The sequence below is a fragment of the Somniosus microcephalus genome, chromosome 2 (assembly GCF_052327205.1).
Source record: "Somniosus microcephalus isolate GS21.2 chromosome 2, FLI_Smic_1.0, whole genome shotgun sequence".
NCBI classification, from domain to species: Eukaryota; Metazoa; Chordata; class Chondrichthyes; order Squaliformes; family Somniosidae; genus Somniosus; species Somniosus microcephalus.
In genome coordinates this window covers 118,915,729-118,939,900 of record NC_140988.1, presented here as the reverse complement: position 1 = coordinate 118,939,900, position 24,172 = coordinate 118,915,729, and the positions used below count along the sequence as shown (strand labels likewise).

The 24,172-nt window shown below is 40.5% G+C and overlaps 1 protein-coding gene across 1 annotated transcript in view; it reads left to right on the top strand.

Moving 5' to 3' along the window:
- LOC147122910 (putative ATP-dependent RNA helicase DDX60) overlaps window positions 1–24,172 on the top strand; it is an 83,701-nt gene that overhangs the window by 58,869 nt on the left and 660 nt on the right. Inside the window, exons 28-36 of the mRNA XM_085962142.1 lie at window positions 1,544–1,648; window positions 2,926–3,126; window positions 4,839–4,943; window positions 9,966–10,119; window positions 14,930–15,054; window positions 16,928–17,075; window positions 20,287–20,441; window positions 22,871–23,022; window positions 23,122–23,184. Coding sequence (XP_085818268.1) covers window positions 1,544–1,648; window positions 2,926–3,126; window positions 4,839–4,943; window positions 9,966–10,119; window positions 14,930–15,054; window positions 16,928–17,075; window positions 20,287–20,441; window positions 22,871–23,022; window positions 23,122–23,184 — 1,208 coding nt within the window. The remainder of the gene's footprint in view (window positions 1–1,543; window positions 1,649–2,925; window positions 3,127–4,838; window positions 4,944–9,965; window positions 10,120–14,929; window positions 15,055–16,927; window positions 17,076–20,286; window positions 20,442–22,870; window positions 23,023–23,121; window positions 23,185–24,172) is intronic.

Below are 24,172 nucleotides of genomic sequence, written 5' to 3'. Positions count from 1 at the left end.
TGCTATTGAGGTGCTCTCTTGCAGTTAGTTTTGCACTTCATTGTGGAAATAAAATTTTTACATAGTCATTTTGTGATGTCACTTCATGAATGTGTGATGTTGGACAGTCTAATAGAAACATTGTGTATGTTGCTAGTGATCATTAATGAGTATTTTAGATATATAGTTAATTGAAAAGCAATGCAACCTCTTGGGCTGTGGTAGCATTTCTGCAATTAAGATGTGCTTTCCTTTCTTAGCTTTATTTGGCAAGTGGGCGGGGGGGGGGTGGTGGGCGGGTGGCAAGGTGGTCAGTCCAGGATTAGGGTTAGTCTCCATTGTCAATCAGTTGTCTGGTACGCATGCCTTAACTTGGTGTACTCACTGCCGATGATCCATCTGGATACTAAGACCAGCGGGGACATGGGAGACCTGTCTCCACCCCTTTGCCGCTAGCCTTGTTTGGAGCAGGCCCAGGCTCCTCATTAAAAGACTCCATGGAATCCCCAGCATAAGCTTGGTATTGGGCAGATGAAAATATTGAATTTTCATATCCTTGGGAAAACTTGCTTTGTGTTTTTTATCCTTGTGCTGGTTACTTGATTCATGGACCTAGCATGTACAGTTTCCAGCCTAGTTTGCAGCCCTTGTGGAAGTGGGACAGAGATATGGCGAGTATGTGCTGGGAACGCTGACAATTATCAGCATCACCGTGTAGAAACAAGAGTGTTAGCTGTGTGGTGCCCAAGAAATTGTCATTGCTGCTAGTGAGGGGTGAAAATTCACAAGATAACGTTTATTTGGAAGTGTGCTGATTCTGCAATGAAACAGTTTTACTCCTGTCCACGACTATTGACTTTGTCATCCATGAGGATCAGAATCAACAGAGATCTGCAAGGAATTCTGACATTGCAGCCATATACTTATCAACAGGGATGCTATAAATATATATTTCCTATTTACATTAAAAATATCATTTAGCAGTCCGACATTTGAGACTTATTAAAATCAGTGCTTTCTATTGGTCCATTCTGAACCCAACTAGGTGACGATTTGAATTTTCATTAGTTTATTGAGCTGATTAGCAGATATTATTCTTACAGATCAGGTCACCTTTTTTCTGTAATGTGACAATTGTTTAAATTTTTTACTTTTTTTATTTAAAGCTTGGTATTGGGCAGATGAAAATATTGAATTTCCATAAGATCCTTGTGCTGGCTACTTGAACCATGGTGAAAATGATAGGAGTGTGAATTGTTTTTGAAAAACATTAGTAATGGATAATTTCTGAGGTCATTTTACAGTTCAATACCCTGCCATGAAAAACTGAATTTTATAAAAATGGGATTAGTGCTATTTATATAAAAAAAAGGGACAAATTTACTTACAATTGAATACTGGGAGTGCCTGATCATGGAATTGACTGATTCCATTACAATCATTTTTCATTTTACCCTTTAAAGCCAGCAGTCATACAAAGCGCACATATAGACTCAGTCTTGTGTTCTAACTGAACTTGGCTATTGAGATTACACATAATTTAATAAATTTTGTCTTCCTGTAGGTCGTGACTGCTACCGGAACTCTTGCTTTGGGTATTAACATGCCATGCAAAACTGTTGTCTTTCTCGATGATTCAGTATCTCTGGATGCCTTACAATACAGACAGGTACCCAAATCCCATCCTGTATTGGGGCCCATTTTTTTATAATATAGTCGAGTTTGTTTAAGTGAATAAACCATTTGTAAGTAAAACACGTTCACTTTTCTGGGCTTTTTCTTCTAAACGAGCTTCTCATTTCCTAATTAAAATAATTTCTGGTGTCCACAAAATGAGATTGAAACTACTGCAGCAGTTTCTGGTGTTGTAAGAGAAGGCCAATTCGGCCTGTTGATCCCTTTCTGCCATTGAATTAGATCATGGCTATACATCAACTCCATTTACCTGCTTTTGCTCCACATCCCTTGATACTCTTGCCTAACAAAAATCTATCGATCTCAGTCTTGAAAATTTCAGTTGACAACATCCTATGTGGCACTTCAACAAATAACTTTTGAAAATCCATATACACGTGCATGGCATTTCCTTTAGCAGTACAATCCATTATTTCCTCAGTTTATTAAATTTATAGTGTACGACTGACCGTCTACAAATCCATGTTGGCTGTCCTCCATTAACCCATATCTTTCTAGGTCGGCTTTAATTTTATCCCATGTTATGATCTCTAGCAGCACACTTGCTATCAACTGTAGACCAGTTGTGATTAACATTACCAGCTTTCTCTCTTCCTTGAACAGTGGTGCTATATTGCAGCTGCTGTCTAATTTGACAATTTTTCTTTCCAGTTTATCTGGTGAATTCCCTTTTTATCTCACTGAAATAGTTTTTTCTGACAACTTTAGCTTTGACCATTCTCCCTTTTAGGAAGAGGATTTGTCACTCATGCGGTGTTCACTTCTCAAATAATCAGTTAAGTGACGCCCCTGTATACGTCATGTTTGAAGTTCAACTTCAGTATTCTACGTGTAACAGGAAAGGCTGAATAATTTTAGCTTGTAAGAACAACTACAGAAGGTGACCAATATTCTAATGCATTGGGTACTAATTGACTTTGGCACGATAAGTCTTGGTCAGAAGTGGTGCTGAGTACAGGCAAGGTACTTCCTTGCATGAAGAGATGGATTGCCAGAAGTAGATTCAACCTTGGTCATTCTCGGGCGGCAAAATACTGGAGGTTGCTGGAAATCTGAAATAAAAACACAAAATGCTGGAAATATTCAGCCGGTCAGGCAGCATCTGTGGAGAGAGAAATAAAGTTAACGTTTTGGGTCGATGACCTTTCAATAAAGTAATATTGTTTTTCTACAAATGATTACTGCAGTGATACCAGTATGAAGACACAAACCTAAATTTGCAACAACTGATCTTACCCGTATTCTTTCCAGATGTCTGGACGAGCTGGAAGACGAGGTTTCGATGTGATTGGTAATGTGGTCTTTTACACTGTCCCAATGCCCAAAGTACAGAGACTTCTCAAAGCAAGCGTCCCCTTACTTAATGGCCAGTTCCCTCTATCGGTCTCTCTTGTGCTTCGTCTTATGCTGCTGGTTGCTGAAGCTGAGGACAGGATGGATGCAAAAGCCAAGGTATTTAATTATCTGGGAAGCCTCGTCACTGCAATATTATTTGTAATTATAAAGTTGTACTTTAACTTTGCAGCAGTATAATTTTATTACTACTGTATTATCATTACATATATGCATTGTTATAAAATGGCTGAGATTCACAAAAGTAATTCATTACAAGAACAATTTTTAAAAAATCAGTTACTGTATCCAGTCAGTTCCTGATAATTACCTGACCCAGCGATCCATCGATCCAATAGTAGAATTTTAAATGTTCCATTCAATATAAAAGTCCAAGTACAAAACTTAAAAATCAAAATTGAGTATAAATGTTCATCGGTTAATCTGCAACATTTCATCGAGAGATATGGCAGCCTTTGGATATCTGGTGCACTACTTTTATATTCAGTGTTTTCTGCTTGTATTGGACTTGTATTTATGAGCAGTAATCCAATTCGTTTTATTTATTTTTTCGTTCAATAGTTATTGGGCTGTAATATGCGGCCCCTACTGGTGCGTACGAGGTGCGCACGCGCCCGTAGGGCTGCACATGTTGCAGGTTTAGGCATGTGCTAAAACCCGGAACCTGTGGTCTGTCAAGAATTCTCTTGACCGATCGCAAGAATCCCCGGGAAAAGGGCATTTGTGGGTGGAGAGTTGAGCTATTTGCCCAACTTCTGCCCAGCGAATGCTCGTGAAATTCTTACGCCTGGTAAAAGCAGGTGTAAGGCCTGCTTTTACCAGCTTTGAGTTTTAAAAAACAAAAAATAAAATAGAAATTTATACATTTAAAAACCTGTGAAATAAGGTATGTTTATTTTTAGCCCCTTTAAAATGTAAATTTATTTTTCAAAAAATAAAATTTTTGTTTTAAATATTTAATTAAATGCCATTTTAATTTTGTGGTTTTTTTTTTTTTTTTTAAATTTGAAGTGGAGGTTTTTTTTACTTACGGGGATTCCATACATTCGGAATTCCCGTAAGTATAAATGGGGATTCCCTTCTTTCATTCGTTGGGCCAGCCCACGTGATCCCAGGGGCGCTTGTGAACCGCGTGCGCCCAAGAGATAAGTGAGCCTCTTCCCGCAGATACCCGGAGAGGCCCAGGAGCGCTAACCTCCATGCCTCCCAGACCACCAGGTACGTGGGCATTTTATGTGCAGATCGGAGGCATTTCCCCGCAGGAAGCCTCCAATTGCAAATTCAGGGCCATAACATTTTTATAGATTTTTTCAGTGGAAATTATTGTTCAGGACAAATGTCAAAAAACAGTTGTACATTGCCGATTACATATATTATTAAAAGGGAAATAAAGGCGGCAAGATAAAAAGGATACAATAGCAAAATTTGGCATTTTGCCGCTCCTGCTCCTGGCTCATTCAGAAGTAACAAACAATTGAGGTGAGCTTTTAAGTTATTAAAATTTAGTACCAGGAAAAATTGACTGCATTATTTGTGTAGTCACACAAGATCATTTCCTTGATTCTCCCCTTCCCCGTAATTCTGGCTTTCAATCCCTTATTTAAATGAGGCTCGGACTATTTAGCAGTGCTACTGACTAGAGCCGCTAAAATAAAACATTGACGCAAGGCATTTCAACACATCCGTAGCACACTCCCAACAAAACAGCACGGAATAAAATTTAGCTCATCTAAACCTGTTAAATATACTAGTATAGTGAGTGCATTTTTGACACCATGAATAATCACTGAAAAACATATTTCTCCCCTTAGGCTTTGTCGCTGCTGCAGCATTCTATGTTGTGTTATGATAAACAAAAGAAGCAATTGGTATTGAAGCTGTACTTCCTGTTCTGTTTACAGTTTCTTCTCAAAGAGGTAAGATTTAAAGCTGCCTGTCAGAATGTAAGCGCAATCTGCAAGTATGTTTGAATGAAATTAATTGATTTTCAAACCTGCCAGAAATCCAGTAAATGTTCTCTGTAACTCAGGTTCCAAAAATGTGTGGTATTTCAATTCAATGAAGACAAAATTAAAGTTAAATATTTTAAATGAGTCATGTGAACACACAGGGAGATTCTGCTGGGACAAGATAGGTAATCCTTCCGCACAAATATATACTGCCGTTGTCATGGTTATTGGATCCTACTTGCCATTATCAAATGAGTTTTCTCCGAGATGTATGATTAGGAACTCTGCACTATCCATTTTGAAGTAGTTGTAGAACTGGCATGCTTGGCTCATCTCCCTGCAATGGCAACTGTTGCCATTGACAGCAGTCATGGCAATATCCACATCACAGCGAGTGTTGAGCAGTTTGACAAGAGGCCATTGCAGTCAAGCCCAATCATATTATTTCTTGACATCCACATGCATTTTCCAGCAGGGATCACTGGATAGCAATCAGCAGCTAACTTGGGTACTGAAGTGAATTGTGTCCCAACATGCATTGTCCCCCACCCCCCTCAGGAGAACAACCAAACCAACACAGACCAAGGATTGAATCAAAGACCTTTCTCGCCTGTATGGCTCAACTGCCCATTTGATAGAACTATTGAGGGATCTTTGTTATGATTTTTAAAGTAAGAATTGCTGCAAATATATTAAAATTAAAATAAGCTAAATAACCTTTAAAGCTTTTATTAAAAATTTTTTTGTAGAATACAGCACAGAAGGAGGCCATTTGGCCCATCCAGTCTGCGCCAGCTCTTTTGAAGAGCGATCCAGTTAGTCCCATTCCCCCGTTCTTTCCCCATATCCCTGCAATTTTTTCTCCAAGTATTTATCCAATTTCCTTTTGAAGGCTACTATGGAATCTGTATCTAGCACCCTATCAGGCAGTGCACTCCAACTCCTAACCACTCTTTGCGTAAAAAGGTTTTTCCTCATGTCGCCTCTAGTTCTTTTGCCAATCACCTTAAATCTGTGCCCTCCCATTATCGACCCTTCAGCCATTGGAAACCGTTTCTTTTTATTTACCTAATCTAAATCCCTCATGACAGACTAGATGCAGGAAGGATGTTTCTGATGGCTGGGGAGTCCAGAACCAGGGGTCATAGTCTAAGGATAAGGGGTAAGCCATTTAGGACTGAAATGAGGAGGAATTTCTTCACCCAGAGAGTGGTGAACCTGTGGAATTCTCTGCCACAGAGGGCAGTGGAGGCCAGTTCATTAAATATATTCAAGAAAGAGTTGGATATATTTCTTAAGGCTAAAGGGATATGGGGAGAAGGCAGGGACAGGGTACTGAATTTGGATGATCAGCCATGATCTCATTGAATGGCAGAGCAGGCTCGAGGGGCCGAATGGCCTACTCCTGCTCCTATCTTCTATGTTTCTATGTTTAAACACCTCTCTCAAATCTCCTCTTAGCCTTCTCTGCTCTAAGGAGAACAACCCCAGCTTCTCTCGTGCCTATCCACGTAACAGTATTCCCTCATCCTTGGAACCATTTCAGTAAATCTCTTCCGAACCCTCTCCAAAGCCTTCATGTCCTTCCTAAAGTGTAGAGCCCAGAATTGGACACAATGCTCCAGCTGGGGCCAAACTAGTGTTTTATATAGGTTTAGCATAAGTTACTGGCTTTTGTACTCTGTGCCTCTATTTATAAATCCCAGCATCCCATATGTTTTATTAACTGCTTTGTTAACCTGACCTGCCACCTTCAAAAATTTGTACACAAGCATCCCAGGTCCTTGTATACCTCCCTCCAGTCTGAAAAACAGCCATTCACCACAACTCTCTTTCTATCCCTTAGCCAGTTTTGTATCCAGGCTGCTACTGCCCCTTTTTATCCCATGGGCTTCAATTTTACTAACAAGCCTAATATGTGATACTGATGAACGCCTTTTGAAAGTCCATAGATACAACACCACTGCACTGTCCTCATCCACCCTCTCGGTTACCTCATCAAAAAACTCAATCAAGTTAGTCCATCACGATTTGCCCTTAACAAATCTCTGCTGGCTCGCCTTTATTACTCCGCACTTGTCAAAGTGGCTGTTAATTTTTTCCCGAATTATTGTTTCTAAAAGCTTCCCCACCACCAACATTAAACTGACTGGCCTGTAATTGCCAGGCTTATCCTTCCCCTTTTTTGAACAAGGATGTAACATTTGCAATCCTCCAGTTCTTTGGCACCACCCCTGTATCCAAGGAAGATTGTTACTTCCCTCAGCACCTAGGATGCGTCCCATCTGAACCGGGTGACTTATCGACTTTAATTACCGCCAGCCTGTCTAGTACCTCTTATTTTTATCTCATCCAGTGTCCCAGCAACCTCCTCGTTTACCATAGCTTTGGCAGAGTCCTCTTGGTAAATACAGATGCAAAGTATTCATTTAGTACCTCAGCCATGCCTTTTGTCTCCACATATAGTTCTCCATTTTGGTACCTAATCGGCACCACCCTTTTACTCTGACAACCCTTTTACTGTTAATATGCCTATAGAAGACCTTTTGATTCCCCTTTATGTAAGCCACCTACTGTCTCTTTGCCCTTATTTCATTTTTCACTTCTCTGTACTTTTTATATTAGCCTGATTCTCCTTTTGTATTAGCAAGCTGACATCTGTCATACGCCCTTTTTCTGCTTCATCCTACTCTCCAACTCCTTTGTCCAGGGAGCTCTGGCTTTGGTTGCCCTCCATTTCCCCCATGTAGGAATATACCTAGACTGCCCAAACCATCTCTTTTTATAAAGGCCGCCTATTGCTCCATACATTTTTGCCTGCCAGTCTTCGTCTCCAATTTACCCGGGCCAGATCCCCCCTCAATTCGCTGAAGTTAGCCCTTCAGTTAAATTATTTTTATTTTAGATTGCTCCTTGTCCTTCTCCATAGCTAATCTAAATGTTACGATACTATGATCACTATTCCCTAGATGGTCTCCAACTGTGACTTCACCACTTGACCCACTTCATTTCCCAGGACTAGATCCAGCAATGCCTCCTTCCTCATTGGGCAGGAAATGTACTGAACACACACTTCAGAAATTCCTCCCCTTCTCTGCCCTTAACACAATCACTGCCCCATTCAATATGCTATTTATAATAAATAAATAAAGAACTCTCCTTATGGCATGTGGCCTTTGTTGTTCCTGAGGTCACCTACAGAGTGATTCCCCAGTCATCCCATCAATACAATAGCAAGAAAATGCTTTCTGGACTATGAAAAGGGGAGTTGCTCCTAAATTGGAATGCATGTGTGAAGAAAGGAGTACCCTGCTTCAAAACTGCTCTACTTCATTCTTGATGGAAATGCTTTTGTAAACTTTTTTTTGCAGTATTAAAAGTAAACTGGCATGTAGTTGCTCTCATAGAGACATCATAGAAGTTTACGGCACAGGAGGAGGCTATTCGGCCCATCATGTCTGTGCCGGACATAGGGCAGTCTTATCTCCCCCCATGCTCTGAAACTGGTCTATTACTAAGAGTAATAGACCAACTTCAAAGCAAAGAGGAGCATGGCATGGCCCCAAGTGGCATTCCCTAAATGTCTTTCTCTTTGAGAGCAGCAGTGTTTTAAGAGCAAAATTAGGCACCTGAGGAAGAGGGAAAGGATTGAACAAGGTACTGAATTAAAGGTGGTCTCCCAGGTAGCAATTAGTGAACAAGTTCCAAGGTGTGATTTACAGACACATCAATTAGCATCACAAATAAATTTCTTTGTCAAAATGTTTCTATCTTTGAGCTTGTAGTCACATTTTCACACTGTGCTTGTAGTAACATCAGTCATGTTAGAAAGTTTGACATTTGAGTAGTTCAGGTTCATCATTTTTATTTAAACTTCTTAGGAATTTTTCATTAAGAAAATAATAAATCTGAATTTGGGGCGATATGTACTAGCAGTTTGTATTGTTACCAGCTGACACAATAGGGTAAACTTGGCAAAACTCCCCAAAATTTGGAGACCTGCGAGTCGGGTATGCCGATTCTCTATTCTGCATCTATCAAATGAGGCACCCCACTGACAGCAGAGGATCCTGTGGCTGACTCATTTTCCAGTTGAAAATTGGAGGTGAGGGTGAAATTACTGCCACAAAAATTAATCAAAAGTTTGGCACTCTTATTCACCTTGTAATTTTTTTCAGAAAGTAAGAATTGTTTTAAGTACAGGAACAGACATAAGTGAAACAACCCCAACTACCTGCCTTTTCCCCCATATTGTTCAATTCCTTCTTTCACTAAAACATCCCTAATTGTCTTCCTTGGTGAATTATTACACAACACTAATACTTTGTGTATAAAAAAAAAAAAAAAAAATGTTAAATCAATCCGTCTGATTTCTCTTAACTTATTAATTTTCAACGTTTGTACCCTGGTATTTGAACAATTTGTCAGGATCAAGTTTGTCAATCCTTTCTGTAATCTTAAAAACCTCTGGTATGTTGCTTCAAAGCTTCCTATTTTTCAAAGAGAATACGCCCCCAACTTCCTTAACCTTCAACATTGTTTAGTTCAATTTTCTTTTCTTGTCTCTAGGCTGTGGAAATTATTTTAACATTTTGTTGGTTTAATGATGAGGCAACTAGGGAAAACAGTACAGACCACACTAGGCACCATCTCCATGTGTAGCTGTGCCACACTGAACTAAATCTCTTGAGACTCAAAGCAGCAGGATGTCAAGAGTGGTATGCTTGTTAGTTCTCTCTTTAAAATCATTAAAAGCTGATCAGGAATCATTCTAAAATCTGCACATTTTAGGGAGTGAAATTTGAGTTCATCTGTAAAATGAAGAATCTGAAGTATATTAGAATGCCATCCTTATTTTTAGTCTTTATATATTGCCACTCATCTTGGATTAGTATAGTATCAGTCCTGATTATTATAATGTTATACTTCTGTGGCTGAAATAGAATGCATGGCTATAGTTATAAGTAACAATGACTTGATTTTTTGCAGCGTTTTGTGGATTTAGATGGGACACCACAAGGATTTGCTGGTCTGGTGACCCACTTGCATTCTCACGAACCGGCAAATTTTGTCTTTGTCAGTTTCCTGGTAAAAGGTCTATTTCACAAGATTTGCATTCTGCCTGAGAAATCAGCAGGAAAAGGTAAGATCTTGACTTTAAGCCAATGTTTAAGACAACAAAGAATGAAACGTCCATCATCTGAATTATAAGAACGTAAGAAATAGGAGCTGGAGTAGGCCATTTGGCCCTTCGAGGTTGCTCCGCCATTCAATAAGACCATGGCTGATATTCAACCTCAATTCCACCTTCCCGCACTATCCCCATATCCCTTAATTCCCTTAGTTCCCAAAAATTTATCGACCTCTTGAGTATACTCAACGACTGAGCATCCACAGCTCTCTGGGGTAGAGAATTCCAAAGATTCACAACCCTTTGAGTAAAGAAATTTCTCCTCATCTCAGTCCTAAATGGTCGACCCCTTAGTCTGAGACTGACCCCGTGTTCCCCAGCCAGGGGAAACATTTTCTCAGCATTAATCCTGTCAAGCCCCTTAAGAACTTTATGTTTCAATTAGATCATTTCTCATTCTTCTAAACTCTAGGGAATATAGGCCTAGTCTACACAATCTCTCCTCATAGGGCAATCCCCTCATCCCAGGAACCAGTCTAGTGAACCTTCGTTGCACTCCCTCTAAGGCAAGTATGTCTTTCCTTAGGTAAGGAGACCAGAACTGTACACAGTACTCCAGGTGTGGCCTCACCAATGCCCTGTATAATCGTAGTAAGATTTCTTTACTCTTCTACTCTAATCCCTTTGTAACTAAAGCTAACATACCATTTGCTTTCCTAATTGCTTGCTGTACCTGCATGTTAACTTTCTGTGATTTCATGTACAAGGACACCCAGGTCCATTTGAATGCACCCATTTCCCAGTCCCCCTCCATTCAAAAAATATTCTGCATTTTTGTTTTTCCTACCAAAGTGGATAACTTCACACTTCCCCACATTATATTCCATTTGCTATGTTCTTGCCCACTCGGTCAACCTGTCTATATCTCTCTGCAGCCTCTTTGCGTCCTCCTCACAGCTTACTTTCCCACCTACTTTTTGTTTCATCAGCAAACTTGGGTACATTGCACTCAGTCCCTTCATCTAAGTCATTAATATAGATTGTAAATAGCTGAGGCCCAAGCACTGATCCTTGCGGTACCCCACTAGTTACAGCCTGCCAACTCTCAAAAGTCCTGTTTATTCCTACTCTCTGCTTTCTGTCCATTAACTAATCTTCAATCCATGCTAATGTATTATCCCTAATCCCATGAGTCCTAATTTAGTGTAATAATCTCTTGTGTAGCACCTTATTGAATGCTTTTTGAAAATCCAAATACTCTACATCCACTGGTTTCCCCCTTATCCATCCTACTAGTTACATCTTCAAAAAACTGTAACACACTTGTCAAACACTATTTCTCTTTCGTAAAACCATGTTGACTCTGCCTAATCATATTATGATTTTCTAAGTGCCCTGTTACCACATCCCTAATAATAGATTCTAGCATTTTGCCTACTACTGATGTCAGGCTAACTTGGCCTATAGTTCCCTTTTTTTTTTTTTTCTTCCTCCTTTCAAATAGTGGGGTTATTTTTGCTCCGTTCCAATCCTTGGGGACTGTTCTAGAATCAAGGGAATTCTGGAAGATTAATACCAGTGCATCCACTATCTGTGTAGCTACCTCCTTTAAAACCCTAGGATGCAGGTCATCCAGTCCAGGGGATTTGTCGCCACTTAGTCCCATTAATTTCTCTAACACTATGTCTTTACTTATGCTGATTTCTTTAAGTTCCTCATTCTCTCTAGACCCTTGGTTCCCCATTATTTCCGGAATGTTTTTTGTGTCTTCTACCGTGAAGACAGATGCAAAGTATCTGCCATTTCCTTATTGTCCAATATAATTTCTCCTGCCTCTGCCTCTAATGGGCACATGTTTACTTTCCTAATATCTTCCTATTTACATACCTATAGAAATGTTTACAATCTGTTTTATGTCTCCTTGCTAATTTACTCATTCTTTTTTCTCTTTCCATATCAATTTCTTAGTCCACCTTTGCTGAATTCTAAAATCCTCTCAATCCTCAGGCTTACTATTTTTGGCAACATTATAAGCCTCCTTTGACCTAATACTATCTTTAACTTCTCTTGTTAGCCACGGTTGGACCACTTTTCCTGTGGGGTTTTTGTGCCTTAAAGGAATGTATATTTGTTGTAAATTATGTATTAATTCTTTAAATGCTAGCCATTGCTTGTCTACCGTCATACCTTTTAATGTAGTTTCCCAATCTACCTTGGCCAACTCGCCCCTCATACCTATGTAGTTTGCTTTGTTTAGATTTTTGACCCTAGTTTCGGACTTAGAATTTTATATTGAGCTTAAAAGTGATTTATCATATTATGGTCACTCTTCTCTAAAGGCCCCTTTACTACAAGGTTATTAATTAACCTTTTACTCATTGCACAATACAAGATCTAAATTGCCTGTTCCCTAGCTGGTTCCTCAACATACTGATCTAGAAAACTATCTTGCATACATTCCATGAATTCGTCCTCCACACTTACTGCAAATTTGGTTTGCCCAGTCTATATGTAGATTAAAGTCCTCCATGATTACTGTATTCCCCTTTTTTTCATGTACCTCTAATTTACTGATTTATACTCTGTCCTACGTTACAACTACTGTTTAAGGGCTTATAAACAACTCCCACAATGTTTTCTACACCTTGCTGTTTCTTAGCTCCACCCAAACTGATCCTACTTCTTGATTTTTGAGGCTTATCCTTTCTCGCTACTGTCTTTATCCCATCCTTTATTATCAGGGCTACCCCTTCTCCTTTTCCAATTTGCCTATCTCTACTAAAAGTTAAGTATCCTGGAATACTTAGTTTCCAACTTTGGCCACATTGCAACCACATCTCTGTATTGGCTATTAGATCAAACCTATTCATTTCTATCTGTGCTATTAATTCATCTATTTTGTTGCGACTGCTTCGCGCATTCAGATATAGTGCCTTTAGCTATGACTTTTCTATTTTTCACCTGATGTCACCTTAGTCACTGCCCTATATTCTCTCTGTCCCTTCCTGACCCACTCTGCTTATTTTTACCCAAAACTCTGCTCTGCTCTAGAGCCTTGACATTTCCCTTGCTGCTTTTAAATTTACTCTCTTTCCTGAATCTTCCCACTCCTTCATCATTAGTTTAAAGCCTTGTCTACTACCCTAGTTATTCGATTTGCCAGGATGCTGGTTCCAGCCCAGTTTAAGTGGAGCCCATCCCAATGGAACAGCTCCCATTTTCCCCAGTACTGGTGCCAGTGGCCCATGAAGCGAAACCCCTGCTTCCCACACCAAATTTAACCTAATCTGCTTATCCCTATGCCAATTGGCGCGTGGCTCGGGTAACAATCCAGAGATTATTACCTTTGAGATTGTGCTTTTTAATTTGGACCCCAACTCCTCAAAATCGCTCAGCAGAACCTCATTCCTAGTTCTACCTATATCGTTGGTTCCTACGTGGACCACGACAACTGGATCCTCCTCTTCCCACTCTAGTTGTTCTCCCACAACATAGCCTTCGGTACTCCCTGTTGCGGCTGCAGAGAATACTATCTATCCCCCTGACTATACTGTCGCCTACCACTACCACAGTCCTTTTTACAACCCCGCCCCGCCCCCCCCCCCCCCACTTGAATGGCCTCCTGTACCACAATGCCGTGGTCAGTTTTCCCATCCTCCCTGCAGTCCTTGTTCTCATCCATACAGGTAGCAAGTACATTGTACCCGTTGGACAAGGTCATGGCCTGAGGATCCTCCATCACTATATCCTGGGTCCCCATACCTTCCTGACTCACAGTCACACCCTCATGTCCCTGACCATTGATTAACTCTAAAGTACTACTTAACTTAAGGGGTGTGACTGCCTCAAAACAAAGTGTCCAGGTAACGCTCCTCTCCCTGATGCATCGCAATCTCTGCAGCTTGAACTCCAGCTCAACTCTGAGCCGAAGTTCCTCCAGCTGCAGGCACTTAGCGCAGATGTGGTTGCTCGGGATCTAGTTGGTCTCCACCAACTCCCACATGCTGCAGTTACGACACCACCTGCACTGCCATCCCTACCTAACCTTATTTTATTTATATAATTAGTTACAGGTTTTTATTTAAACAATTATTTTTAGTTTTCATTAATTTAGTTAATTCAATAAAGTTATAGTAGTTATTACTCCTAGTTCAGAATTTAATCCACTTACCTAACCTAGAGAGCAAAACAGCTGTAATACTCACCAACCAATCACCTACCTATAATCCTAATAAATCTGGTGGTGTCTTGTACCAGATAACTTGTAACTATTCTACTATTTAAGAGTATTACTTGCAGCAAAATCTGCCTTTTTCAACAATACTGCTGCAATGAATTAAGTTTATTTGGATGTTGGATACAGAGCAAGTAAGAGCAACAATACACTGCACTGTAGCTATGGGAATACAAGGTCAATCTCACAAATTTGAGTGGTTGTTCTGTGAAGTTCCTTCCTGTGAGGACAAGGGTAAATCAGGTGGTGAGTCATTCTCTCGCTGCTGTTGTGTGCTTCCAGGTGTTAAATGCAGACTGGCATTGCTAAAGGCCCAGAAACCGGTCACCCATCAACCCTTTTGGGCACAATTGGACGCATGTCCCGGGGAATCCGTAATGACTAGGGGGTTTGGTGGTTTCGCAAACAAAGTTAACAGAAATGATTACTGCTACTGTATTTGGATTTTTTTTATTACCAATGTTTGTTAAAGTTTGTGGTTATTTTAGCAGGGTCTGGTACTGCATTGCATCCAGAGTGAGAGAGTTTTATTAACCTGTCAGAATATTGATTGTGCGTGTATGTATATGTTTTTCAATATTTTAACAGCTGCAGCTCGCTTTCCTGATGAAGTGATGGAATCTTTACTTCTGATATTAGCGAATCTCTTTGGAAGAATACATCTTCCATCATGTTCTACTGAAAAGAGCTGGGCTACATTACACCAGTCAAAGGTATGCAAGTGTGAAACAATTGGGGATTTCAGGGGGATTAACATTTTCAATTTTAAATCCGAAAAGACAAAAATCATGAAACTTAATTTATCCATTGAATGCAATAGTTTGTATTTGCAGTGTTGTCAATGGGTACCTGTGTTCTCACAAAGCTATCTGTGGATTTCCAGTCTCTATTCAAACCAAGGTATCTGGCTGCTCTGTCTGTATTTTCACACTGGTATCTATGGCTGCCTATTCTATATCCCATCGCAGTTCCTATGGCTGTCCTGTTACTGCGCCAGTAGACACATCTCAGGATATCCTTTTTTTTATACAAAGCAAGTTTACTTTCTTTTAGCATGAGTTGATTTGGAAAAGACTGGTTGGTGCTGTGGTTTATTGCACTGGATTTTTACCTCTGGGCCTTGGGTTTAAATCTAGTTCTGATAGGACAAAAGTCTCTGCTGTTGGCTGTTTTTTGCTACTGTAAACCAGCTTCTAGTGGGCATGAGGCCATAGCACAGGACTGCCCCATATTTGTTATTAAATTGGCAATCTCCCATTGACAGACCATCAGATGGCCAGTGTGACAAATAAATGTCGCATTGATGTGGGACTGGTACAGTAAGGGGTGGCCTGCTGAATTTGGGTAGAGGAATGTTATTGGCTAGTGTGAAGGGGGGGGGACCTTTTACTGAGCATTTAACTGTTATTCTTGACTTGAGAGTGCTTAATACTGAGGTGGTGCCCCAAAATGGGAAGTGTACCATTCTCGGCACTAACATGCCTCACCATAATCAGTGCAAATAAATCGCTTTATAAAAAAATAATAATAATCTCGGACTGCAGTAAAAAATTTGCACCAATAAATGTTGTAGTTTATTACAATACCATGGATTCTGTTTGAAGGTTGTGGGTTCAAGACCCACTTCAGAGACTTGAGTGCACAAATCTAGGCTGACATTCCACTGCAGTACTGAGGGAGTGCTGCACTGTTGGAGGTGCAGTGTTTCGGATGGGATGTTAAACCAGTCTGCGCGCTCAGGTGGACGTAAAAGCTCCCATGGCACTGTTTTGAAGAAGAGCAGGGGAGTTAGCCCTGGTGTCTTGGCCAATATTTATCCCTCAACCAACATAACAAAAACAGATTATCACATTGCTGTTTGTGGGAGGTTGCTGTGCACAGATTGGCTGTCCCATTTCCTACATTACAACAGTGACTACACTTCAAAAAGTACTTCATTGGCTGTAAAGCACTTTGGGACGTCCTGAGGTCATGAAAGGCGCTATTTAAATGCAAGTCTGTCTTTCTTTTGCTTAGAATTATAAATGTGGAAAAAAAATTAACTTGCATAAAAGAAAGCACATATATAACTAAAGTGTAAAGATTCCCTTTGACCATGTATAAGAAGTTTTGAAGTTGCCGTACAACTTTCCCACTCTGGCATTATTGAGTACTGTGTGCAAACTGGCACAATCTAAGTGCAAATAAACAAAGCAAGTAAATTTGATAATGCTTCTTTCTCTGAATTGAGGGGTTGGATAAATAAGAAACAAAAGCCCTTGCAACTTGGGGATCCTTTCTATTCTAATATAATACAGTCCTAAAGTGAACCTGTTTCAACCCTTTTACATTATTGCTTCTGTGATTCGGATTGCAGGAGAGTGATGTCTGTGTTCCAGTTCTCCATGTTTATATTGTTAAAACCAACTATGGCAGAATCGTAGACCTGTATTTCAGTGGATATACGATACAGTCATCAGGATAAGAGAGTTGGTATCAGCAATGCACACAGATATCACTCTGGTGAGCCAGACTACAGAAACACCAAATGCAAAAGTGCCTTTTGATTATTACTGAAAATGTATTATAGCTGGCTTTGTATTCTAGGTGTTCCTGGAGGATCTTCCAGAAGAGTTTGCAGATGCAGTCAATGAATACAACATAACTATCCGGGACATCTTTGGATGCTTTCTTCTTTCTGCTTCGAATCAAGCTGATATGGCGGAAGAATGCCATCTTCCTCTATCAAGAATATGTAAAAAAAAATAATAATTCTAAGCTGTTCTTGTATATTTTAGTTTTAAAACCACAATTTAATTTACAAAGCGGTGTTTAATATTGGGCCTCTAAACATGTGCTAAAGAATTGTAATTTGGGGTATGGTAGTCTAGTGGTTAGAGTACTGGATTAGCAACCCAGAGGTTAAGAGTTCAAATACCACCATAAGTCTGGTAATTTGTGGGCTAGTGTGAGGAAAAATAACCATGAAAGCTGCTTGATGATAATCAACTGGTTCCTATGTCCTTCAGGACTGGAACTTGCTGCCCCTCTACTGGTCTGGCTTTCACATGACACTGCCTGGTTGACTCTTGATGCACTTTGAAGTGACCTAGAAAACTGTGTCAGTTCTATCTCCCGCACCTCTGCCCTCACCCCTGCCCCTCCCTCCCGGAACCACGATAGGGTTCCCCTTGTCCTCACCTTTCACCCCACCAGCCTCCACATTCAACGGATCATCCTCCGGCATTTCCGCTACCTCCAAAGTGATCCCACCACCAAACGTATCTTCCCCTCCCCTCCCCTTTCAGCATTCCGCAGGGACCGCTCTCTCCGAGACACCCTAGTCCACTCCTCTATCACCCCAAACAGCCCTTCCCCTTCGCCTGGCACCTTCCCGTGCAAGCGGAGGAGATGTAACACCTGCCCCTATACCTCCCCACTGTCCAGGGCCCCAAACACCCCTTCCAGGTGAAACAGCGATTTACTTGTACTTCTCGCAATCTAGTATACTGTATTCGCTGCTCACGATGCGGTCTCCTCTACATTGGGGAGACCAAACGCAGATTGGGTGACCGCTTTGCGGAACACCTCCGTTCAGTCCGTAAGGGTGACCCAGAGCTTCCGGTCGCCTGTCATTTCAATTCACCGCTCCATTCCCACTCGGACCTCACCGTCCTTGGCCTCTTGTACTGTTCCACGGAAGCTCAACGTAAACTCGAGGAACAGCACCTCATCTTCCGATTAGGCACTCTGCAGCCTTCCGGTCTCAATATCGAGTTCAACAATTTCAGATCATAACCTCGGCCCCTATTTCATTTTTACTTATATTTTTCCACTCCTTTCCTCCCCCCCCCCCCCCCCCCTTTTTGTTTCTCTCTCACACCTGGCAGCTATCTTTTGCCCTGCCAGTACACTTTACACCTAATCCCAGCCTATTACCATCTCGTCTAGCTTCTAATCTCTTTTACTTCTTTTGGTTCTTTTATTCTTTTGTCCGATCGCAGCCCTGCCTTCGATCTAGTTCCTTTTCTCTCCAGTTTTGAAGAAGGGTCAAACCCGAAACGTCAACTCAAATTTCTCTCCACGGATGTTGCCTGACCTGCTGAGTTTTTCCAGCATTTTCTGTTGTTATTTTAGAAAACTGTTCATTTGGTTCAAAAAGGCAGCCCACCACTAATGATCAGCAATAACTCTCAAATTGTCCACATCCTGAGGACAATTAAAAAAAAAAAAAAAAAAAAAAACACTCTGGTGGAAAACTAGTAGCCCTCCGCTGCCCCTACCCACAATCTAATACAGGAAACTTTGGTTTATCCGGAGGTTGTATGTCCGGAAACTTCAATCTACCGGCAGAAATCAGGAGCCGTTTTGTTAGGTTTTTTTTCTTCTCGTGGCTTTGTTTTCAACAGTTGGGCTCTGGAAAGTCTCTGAAGCTGTTGCTAAGCTACAGAGACGCTTCCAAGGTACGGGCCGACTGTTTACAAGCTGTTGCTAAGCAACAGTGTTTGTTGTCAGATACGGAGATGAAAACCTCTGTATGCTTCAACATTAACTTTGTATATCCGGCAGTTTTGATAGATCGGCAACAGCTCGGTCCCGTCGGTGCCGGATATAACAAAGTTTCCTGTAAATGGGTCAAGAATAAACAGCATCAGCGGAAAGACCTGGGAGCATGTTGCTTGGTTAACCTCTTGGCTGAAGTATGATTTGGGAAGCAAGAAGAAAATAAAATGTTTTAACTTTGCCTGGATACAGTAGTGGGTAATTTTGACTTTGGGCAATAGTGTAAAACGGACATTATCGATTCAGCCACCTGTTGTACATTTTTCCTTATTTTTCGGGAGAGATGAATAATGGGAAGCTGAATCAATATTGCCCAAAGTCAAAATTACCCCAGTGGGTGTTATCTGTGCTTAGTTCATAGAATCATTGCCTTTGGTGAAGGAGGCCATTCGATCCATTGTGGCTGTGCTGGCTGTTTGCAAGAGCTATCTTAGCCCCACTCCCCTGCACTTTCCCCATAGCCCTGCAAATGTTTCCTTTTCAAGTATATATCCAATTCCCTTCAGAAAGTTAATATTGAATCTTTTTCCACCACCCTTTCAGCCAGATCATAACTTGTTGCATAAAAAAAAATCTCATCTGTTTCTTTTGCTAATTACCTTAAATCTCTGTCCTCTGGTTACTTGACCCTTCTGCCAGTGGAAACAGTTTTTCCTTATTTACTATCAAAACCCTTCATAATTTTTGAACACCTCTATTAAATCTCCCCCTTAACCGTCTCTCTTCTAAGAATAATAATTACAGCTTCTCTAGTCTCCCACATAACACTAAGTCCCTCATCCCCGGTACCATTCTAGTAGATCTCCTCTGCATCTTCAGGCCTTTACATCCTCCTTAAGGTGTTGGACACTATAATCCAGCTGAGGCCTAACCAGTGATTTATAAAGGTTTAGCATAACTTCCTTGCTTTTGTATTCCATGCCTCTTATTTATAAAGCCAAGAATCCCATATGCTTTTTTAGCAGCCTTATCAACTTGTCCTGCCACCTTCAAAGATTTGTATATGTGAACCCTCAGGTTTCTGTTCCTGCACCCCCTTTAAAATTGTACCACTTAATTTATATTGCCACTTTTCTTTCTTCCTTCCAAAATGCATCACTTCACACCTCTTGTTAAACAGATTGTTTGAGGTGCATATTGGATAGAGTTGGTGCAATTATATTGAAAATTTGCCTTTCTGCACTCTGTGCTCCCTTTTTAAAAAAAAAAAAACTACACAAGCACTACTTAGTCTCTCACTGTTTGAAAATTAAACATTAGTTGAAAATACAGCACACTGGAGACATAAACCCAGTGACTCAAATCCACTGACTTCCAAAGTGATTATTGTGCAATTTATAAACTGCATTAAAACCAACAGCTGAACAATGTTAATCATCAAAGTGACTTTCCTCCTCCCTCAGCTTTTGAAGGTGTTCAGCCTCTCCAAACTTATGATGCTAAATTTGTAGCGGAGTTGACTGCACCTGGAAATCATCCAACAACAGCTGTATCTCCATTTGCATGTTTATCTGGGATTACCAATCTGGATCTGTTCAAGACATACAATGTCGACAGTGTAAGTTCCTCCTTTGTTGCATATAGAATTATATTTATTTACAACTGCAACAGCTTGTATTTGTATAAAGCCTTTAACACCATAAAGCATCCCAAAACACTTCACAGAAGTGTAATCAGACAAAAATTGACACTGAGCCAAAGAAAAATATTGGGATTTGTGACTCAAAGCTTGGTTAAATAGGTAGGTTTTAAGGAGGGCCTTAAAGGAGTATAGAAAGGTTTAGGGAGGGATTCCCAGAGCTTGCTTGGGGCTGAGACTAATTGGAACAAGTGACTATTGATGTCTCATCAGGATCTGTGTTGGTGCCTCAAGTATTCACTATATATTAATAACTTGGATAACACAATAGAGAGACATATATCCAAGTTTGCTGATGACACTGGGATTGGTGGCATAGTAAGTAGTATAGACAGGAGCATAAAATTACAAAGAGACAAACTGGCAGATGGATTTCAACTCCGGTAAGTGTGAGGTCATCCATTTTGGACCGAGAAAGGATCGATCCGAATATTAGTTAAATGGTGAAAAGCTAGGAACAGTGGAGGCCGAAGGAGATTTGGGGGTCCAGGTACACATATCACTAAAATGTAGTAGTCAGATACAAAAAATAATCAAAAAGACTAATCTAATGTTAGCCTTTATATCTCAAGATCTAGAATATAAACTGGAGGAAGTTTTACTACAGCTGTACAAAGCCCTGGTTAGAGTACATCTGGAGTACTGTGTACAGTTCTAGGCATTGCACTTTGGAAAGGATATATTGGCCTTGGAAGGAGTGCAGCGCAGATTCACCAGAATGTTACCAGGGCTCCAAGGGTTAAATTATGAGGATAGATAGATTACATTAACTAGGTTTCTATTCCCTAGAATATAGAAGGTTAAGGGGTGATTTGATTTGAGGTTTTTAGGATTTTAGAAGGAATTGATGGGGTAGATAGAGAAACTTTTTCTGCTGGCAGGGGAGTCTAGGACAATGGAACATAACCTTAAAATCATAGTTAGACCATTCAGGAGAGAAGTTAGGAACCACTTCACGCAAAGGATGGTGGAAGTATGGAACTCCTCCACAAAAATTAATCACTTCAAATCTGAGCGATTATATTTTTGCTAGTCAAGGGTAAGGGATATGGAGTCAAGGCTGTAGATGGAGTTAGGATACAGATTAGCCATGATCTAATTGAATGATGGAACAAGCTCAAGGGGCTGAATGGCATACTGCTGTTCCTAGATGGCTGAAGGTACGGCCGATTTGGTGGGTGAAGGGAGTGGGGTATGCTTAAGCGGCCAGAGTTGGAGGAACGCACAGCTCTGAGGGTTGTAGGGCTGGAGGAAGTTACAGAGATAGGGGTGAGGCCATGGAAGGGTTTGAACACGAAGATGAGAATGTTTAATTTGAAGCGTTGCCGGACCAGGAGCCAATGTAGGTCAGTGAGCACAGGGGTGGTGGGTGAGCAGGACTTGGTGCAGGCTCGGATACGGGCCGCAGAGTTTTGGATGAGCTCAAATTTATGGAGGGTGGAAGATGGGAGGCTGGCGAACAGTCAGTTTCAGCATGAGACAATAGCCAGGGAGAAGGTGATTTAAGTTTTCTAAACTGTCCATATGCATCATTTATCACCCGTGACCTGGTTTATCACTAATCTCAAAGTTTCTCAAGTATGGGCTGGAAGGCATGCACGATTTTCAGCTCTGAAATTTGGGCTGTGGTCTATTCCAGATGGATTGGAACCCCTTCATTGGTGGCTGCAGGGTCTTTGGTGAACAATAGCACTTCAGTTCATAGTTAGCATTGTTCCAACAGTACAAAGCTATCTATAGTTTAGCACAAATTTACAACCCCTTCTGAACAGATGAAAGGTTCCTGCACTGCAAGCATTTTAAACATACGTGCATCTAAAGTGCTGGTGAAAGGAGTATGTTGAACATAAAACCAGTTAATTAATGTACATCAAGAACACACTCTGCTCACTGGACAGCTCACAGTTCAGGAATTCTTCCATCTGTGCTGAGGGAATTTCTGCAAGATCCTCAGGGAGGCCTTAAATTTGAGTGGCAAACTAGATGTACATCAATACAGTACCTGATCTGGATGGGATACGAGGAACATTAACGATCCAACCTTGCACTATTGTCAATGAATTGCATGGAATTTATTGAGATTTATTTTAAAAAGCCCCAGAAAGGAGATTAATGAAATATTAAAACAAAAATCAAGCAGGCATGGAACTGTTATTTAGCAGTTTTTTTTGTGGGATGGGGGAGAGAGAAGTTTTTCACTTTCAGGTGATAATTGTGGTGGAATATATTTGTTTTGGTGAATATGTTGTCTGTTGGTTTCATGTTTGAATAAAATTGACCCCAAATGTCCCAACTATCAGTTAGAAAACAACCAGTATCCCATAACCTGTTGAAATTTATCATTACAGATCTCTCTGCGCACACTCGAAGTTAGCTCAAGCAACATCCCTGTGCTAAATTTGGTCAAATATGACCAGCAAGGCAGGAGAATGCCGCTGAATGCTTATGCCCTGGACTTCTACAAACACGGTTCTTTAAAGGCTTTGTTAAATGACAACATGTAAGTTAAGCTGCAGTACAACTTGTACCATGTGATTCCAGTGTGGAAAAATAATTGAATCAAATAATTTCATGTTTCATTCTCATCTTCCTTTTTCAGGTTGCATTTGGGAGATGCCTATAACGTCCTTAATGATTTCCAACTAACTATTACTTCAATCAGGTATGAAGGAAAATCCACTTAGTTTGTTGTATGATATTTTGACACATTGGGGTAATATTACAAGTCCATGTTGCTAGAAGGAAGGTTCATGCAGTCACACCACACACTGATTTTCTAACAATTAATTTTAATGTTTGGGCACGTGCTGTCCACAATTTCCCAATGTTCCAGAATACGTTGCTGATTTGGAGAGACTCCCCACTTGCCATATTACCTTGGAAAACGAACCTTGTACATAAGATAACACTTGAAGTCTTGCTTGATGGGCACACATCAGATAAGCTGACCTGGATATTGGCACCCTTGATTAGCAGTGTTCCCTGCTTTCTGACCATTAATCTTAATAGCTGGAAACTCTGGAAAAATAGCAAATCGGATAGGCTGACTTGCCAATCCTTGATCTACACTCCTATCGAATGACATTCCAGGCATTTTGGGGCTTATATGTGACTGGATTTTTATTAATCTAATTTCTTCTGTGATGTAAATATAATTTAAATGGCAGTCTTTGCTTCAAACTAATTTGATTGATAAAACATTTATTTTCTCCATTTGTGCTTACCATGTTGCATTCTGTTAAGGATGAGGCAGTAATTGATGTATGGCTGTGCTCAAGCATTGCTAAAACAGTCTTACTGCCCTAAAAATTATACACCCCCCCCCCCCCCCACTATAATGTGCCATACTTACAGTATTAGTGCTATGTCTTTGTTAGAACTTAAGATTATCAACATCTATCAATAATCGACTTGAAAAGAAACAACCTACTGTAGTACTAGTGGCATGCTGCATGTACTTTCAGGTCCTACATTCCCATCAATTTTTACCTTCTCATGCACATCAGCTCCTTCCTTATTACTCTCCCTGCTGCACAACAATGAAAGAAGACGAAGAGGAATTTTAAAAAAGAAGCCCGTTATAAATAACATAGCCTGGCAGTGAGGTGAAGGCTATAGCTCAATCTCTGCGCTCTGTTGAAGTTCATGCA